At 33.0% G+C, this 5,494-nt stretch overlaps 1 protein-coding gene across 12 annotated transcripts in view; it reads right to left on the minus strand.

Moving 5' to 3' along the window:
- LOC106877382 (RIMS-binding protein 2) overlaps positions 1–5,494 on the minus strand; it is an 888,511-nt gene that overhangs the window by 72,091 nt on the left and 810,926 nt on the right. For all 12 annotated transcript variants that reach the window (XM_052976546.1, XM_052976547.1, XM_052976545.1 and 9 more), the window contains one exon: positions 2,764–2,957. In XM_052976546.1, coding sequence (XP_052832506.1) covers positions 2,764–2,957 — 194 coding nt within the window. The remainder of the gene's footprint in view (positions 1–2,763; positions 2,958–5,494) is intronic.

Raw genomic sequence — 5,494 nt, forward strand, 5'->3', positions numbered from 1 at the left:
AAATAAAATGACAATTTTAATTGTATATTTCAAAAGACATGATGAAAAAAATTTCTTCTGTTTAAATTTATTTTTGATTATTTTTGTAACATGTTTTTAAAGATTCACTTGTTTTTTAGATTCCCATAATAAATGAAATAAATCTCAAATTTACCCAATAAAATGTATTTTAATTTTAAAAATATTATTCTTGGCTGCCAATAAGTATGTATGCATGTGTGTGTGTTTATTTATGATGGACAGCAGAAAAGAGTCCACTCATCATCATTTGTTGTCAACTCACCCCTCTCTCCTTAAAGATATGTATTCATCACACTCATCTTTGTTTCCCTTCATGGGCATTTTAAAAGTTACCTATGTGTATGTGCATGTGTGTGTGTGCATTTACGAAAGTATGTATGTAGTGTCACATGTATATCCTTGAAGTCAATATCAGGCATTATTCTCCCCTTTTTGACCTCACATATTTGAAATCTCAAATTTTTTTCTACTGAACCAAATTTCAAATTTTGTAGCTCAAAATGTAGTTTAGGAGGTGACCAATCTAAAAATGTATAAGCATCATCAAATTCGGTAAAAAACTGAATTAGTGACAAAGCCTAGAAATGGTCGCGAGTGAGTAAATGTTGCCCTTAAGAATATTATTCACACACAGCCATTTGTGAATAATATTTATTACAATATAGAGTATTCTATGAATATGAGGTAGGTCTTTGCAAGATACCTACTGAACTGAATAAAACATTTTGCAATATTGATTTCCAATTTTGACACAAGGCCATCAAATCCAGAGGGGAGGGAAGTTGATTACATTGACCTTAGTGCTCAGCTGATACCCATTTTATCATATACCAAAATGATAAAAAGCAAAGATGACCTTGGCAGAATTTAAACTCAGAATGTAGAGACAGACGAAATGCCATTAAACTTTCACCCTGCATGATCCTGACTCTGCCAACTAGTTGTCTTAGTACCGTAATAAGTAATAATATTACTTGAAAATTGTTTTACGTACTTTTGGCACATTTAGCCTATATAATAACTTCTTTATTTTGAAAATCTTTTTCAAAAGATTAACACCATGACACTTGTCTTGAGTTCTATCATATGACCTAAACAAAAACAAAATGTTTAGGTTTTGAATTTGCTTTTAGGCGTTACCACTGTTTTCAGCACATTTGGCCCCATTAGTTTTTTATTCCTAATTTTTTTTAATATAATTAGCATCATGGGATTCCTATAGTTGAGATCATCTATCAGAAAAGTTAAATTTAAATATGGACTTCTTTTGAGAGAAGAATAACATTTGGAATTAAAGTTGATTTCAAGTGTTAATCTCCTATTTTTTTGCTGGTTTTTACCTCAGTATATTTTTTCTACTGAATATTTTTGCATATAACTAACATGGATAGATTCCTGTCATGGAGATCTATAATATAAGCTAAAATAAAATATAGATTTATTCAAAAAGAAAAAAAATTTGGACTCAAAGTTGATTTCAGGCATTATTTTCTTGTTTGTGACCTCACATATTTGACCCAAAGTTTTTTCTACTGAACCGATTTTCAAATTTTTAGCTTTAAATGTAGCTTATGATGTGGCCAATATAAAAATGTTAACAGCATCTAATTTGGTTAAAAGCTGAGTTAGTGACAAAGCCTAGAAGTGTTCATGAGTGAGTAAATGTTGACCGTAAGAATATTATTCACACACTACCATATGTGAACGATATTTTTTGAAAAGATTAGCACCATGACACTTGCCTTGATGAGTTCTATCATATGAGGAAAAAAATTTGAGGTTTTTAATTTGATTTTAGGTATTACTACTTTTTTTTGACACATCTGGCCCCAGTAGTTTTTTATTAAAAATTTTTTTGATATAATTGGTATCATCGGATTCCTCTAGTGGAGATCTATCAGAAAAGTTGAACTTAAATATAGTTTTCTTTCGAAATAAGAATAATATTTGGAGTCAAAGTCGATTTCAGGCATTAATCTCCTTTTTTTTTTGCCTAGAAGTGGTCGCAGGTAAGTAAATCTTGATCTTAAGAATATTATTCACACACTACCATATGTGAATGATATATATATATTTAAAATCTTTGTGTGTGGTTGCCAGTTTTTTATCATCACAAAATATAAAATAAATTTTCAAACACTATAAAATATATGAGGTCTGATCAAAAGGTATTGGGACTGTTGCTATGGTAACAAAGCTAAATATGCAGAGTAAAGCTGCTTGGTATAGACTGACTTTGAACCCTGTTGTGCATGCACACTAAGTTATATTTTCACTCACTTCTATTGTTTATAGCAGTGCTTAGAAGTAAAGAGTGTAGTGTGACCGTCTCAAAAAGAAGATTGGGTTTCAAGTGTGCAGGATCTCTTAGATTGAGTTGACGAAGACGGAAACTTTTCAAAAATTGTCATAACAGGTGATGAATCATGGGTCTATGGCTATGACCCCAAAACCAAAGCAAAAATCAAATCCCACTTGAAAGGAACAAAATTTCAAGACATCAAGGAAATACAAGAGTATACGATGTGGTAGCTGTTTGCTATCCCAAAAGAGGAGTTCCAGGAATGCTTCCTTCAATGGAAATAACACTGGATAAAGTATGTGGCTTTAGAAGGGGACAAATTCAAAGGAGATTAAATGCTGAATTGATATGTGTAGTGGTTTTCTTTTTATAGCTCCAGTGCTGCTACTTTTTGATCAAACCTCATATATTGAAAACACATTTTTACTTAAAAAACCTACCTTTTTGGAATCAATGTCTTCTAATAAAGCTTTCGTTCTTTCATTCCTTTTCACTGAGATCTTAAATTTATTGTCAACAAACACCTGATAGCAAATTATTTCTACATTCCGGTCGACTTCTGGGGCTACCCATGATATCAACACGCTGTTAGTTAACTGACGATCCAGGTTCAACTTGTGAGGGAAGATTGTTTCTGAGAGACAAATTTGGTAAAAAAAAGAGAAAAAAGAATCAGCAAAGACAAAGTAAAGTAAAACAAACAACAACAACAAAAAAAAGAAGCATTAAGCAATATGAGAGAAACATAAATGGTTTCAAATTTTGGCACCAAAACCAGCAATTTTAGGGGGTTAATCAATTACATCGACCCCCCCCCCCCTTGCCAGTACTTGGCTGGTTCTTTATTTTATCAATCACGAAAGAATGAAAGGCAACGTCAACCTTGAAAGCATTTGAATTCAGACAGTAAAGAGCCACAGAGTATTTTTTCTCATGTGCTAACAATCCTACAAGCTCCCTGCCTTTGAAAGAATCATAAATAATGAAATAACAGACATAAAGATTGGGTGAGGTAATACAGGACTAATACTGTGCTGTAAGAAGCTTGCTTCTCAACTACATAGTTCTAGGTTCAGTCCCACTGCATGGCATCCTGAGCAAGTGTCTTCTACTATAGCCTCGGGCTGACCAAAGCCTTGTGATTGGATTTGGTAGACGGAAACTGAAAGAAGCCCGTCATATGTATATGTGTGTGTGTCTTTGTGTCTGTGTTTGTTCCCCTGTCACTGCTTGACAACCAGTGTTGGTGCATTTATGTCCCCATAACTTGGTGGTTCAACAAAAGAGACTGATAGAGTAAGTACTAGGCTTAAAAAATAAGTCCTTGGATCAATTTGTTCAACTAAAGCCCTTCAAGGTGGTGCTCCAGCATGGTGGCAGTCAAATGACTGACATAAGTAAAAGAATAAAAAGAATATGAGTATCAATTGTACTGAATTTCCCATCTAGTTACCAACCTAAAACCATACCACAGTGGGAAGTCCCTAATTTTGAAGTTACAAAGTTAACAAACCAATGAGAAAGTGTCTACAAGGTCCCACAACCTACAAGAAAGAGCAAACAAATCCCCCTTAAATCACACCATGCCACATCAACTTGATTGTATAAAAGACTCAGTAAAGATGTTTTTTTTGCAACATTCCTGATGTGAAGTCATGTGTTGAAACAGATGTTATATTTTAGGATGGTCATTTTTATTTTCTTTATTTGCTAAATAAACACACACAATATATTCATTCCTTGCTTTGGATTTATTATTTTTCTAATTTTATGTCTTATGTCTGGAAATCTTTCATAACACATCCTGTGACCTCTTCAGAGACTCTCCATCCTACAAGTTTCCTCCTGTTCTGTTTAGTCCATTCTCTAGAAAGAATGGACTAAATGAAAGATTTCCAGACATAGGATATGAAATAAAAAGAATAATAAAATAAATCTGAAGTTAAGAACAAATATAAAAAGTGTGTGTGCTTATTTGGCTGGAATGATTCCAATTACAGGATTACTCAATCATGGTTTAATTCGGAGCTACACAATGACTACAACTAGAATCAGATAAATCTTCAGTGTTCCAGAAGGACGAAAGGCAAAGCTAATCCCAGCAAGATAATAACAGCTTATAATAATTCTACTTGTCATTACATTACTTAGCCCGTTGGTAACACTTTCATAAGAAAAAGAAGAAAGAAAAGAGGAGAAAAAGAGGATAAGGCAAAGAGTGAGACAGAAAGAGAAAAGATGGAGAAGGAAGTGTCCATGACATGTGGTAGGGGGAACATAATATTTATTACATGATTAAAAAATTTAGTTGAAGTTAGTGATATACCAGAGTGTTAGGAATATAATTTTAGCAGAGGGGTGATGTTCTGATGGTGAGATTAAAGAAAGACAGAGAGAAAGAGGAAAGAGAGGGAAATAGAGAGATAGGGAGAGACAGGTGGTGGTGGCCATGGTAAGTGCATAGTGAAAAGTAATTTTTTTTTATTGAACTAAGTTTTTTTATATCACCTATCACTTAACGAATGCGCATTCCAAACTTGTCATTCACTTTAGTAAGAAACCAGTTTCCCGTTCACCTATCAAATGCAATAAATCACCTATCAAATCAATAAATCACAAGGGCAGACATTTGATAAAGTAGGGCTGTTCTTGGCTGAACTTGTATTCGGCCATGGTCAGCTATATGTTGCATTCTCAAATTATCTGATGAGAGAGTTCAAGTTATCAACACTGACAAACAAGGGAAAAGATGAAGGAGAACTTGCATGAAGAACGTCGTCTGCAAAGAAGTATTGGATTGAAAGGTGTACACAAATTGAAAGGTGTGTTGGCTCTGACCCGTAGCCTTGGCTTATTAGTTACCAGTGATGTTGCATTAAATTTTTACCCCTGTGAAATTGTGACCCTTATATTTTACATATAAGATAATTTTTTTTACTATAAAATTTTTGTTTTCTAGATATGAAATTGTGACCATGTAAATTTTAAAATGTAATTCTTTCTATTTATGGGGAAAATGAGAAAATAAGAGTGAATATTTATTTTATGAGTGTTGTGTATAAAGTCTATAAAATTGTGCATAAAGTATATAATGTATATATATATATATATATATAAAGTGCATTAAGTAATCATTTACAATGAATAGCAGATAAGTGACCATCTTTTGAT

Source organism: Octopus bimaculoides, chromosome 25 (assembly GCF_001194135.2).
Source record: "Octopus bimaculoides isolate UCB-OBI-ISO-001 chromosome 25, ASM119413v2, whole genome shotgun sequence".
Taxonomy (NCBI): Eukaryota; Metazoa; Mollusca; class Cephalopoda; order Octopoda; family Octopodidae; genus Octopus; species Octopus bimaculoides.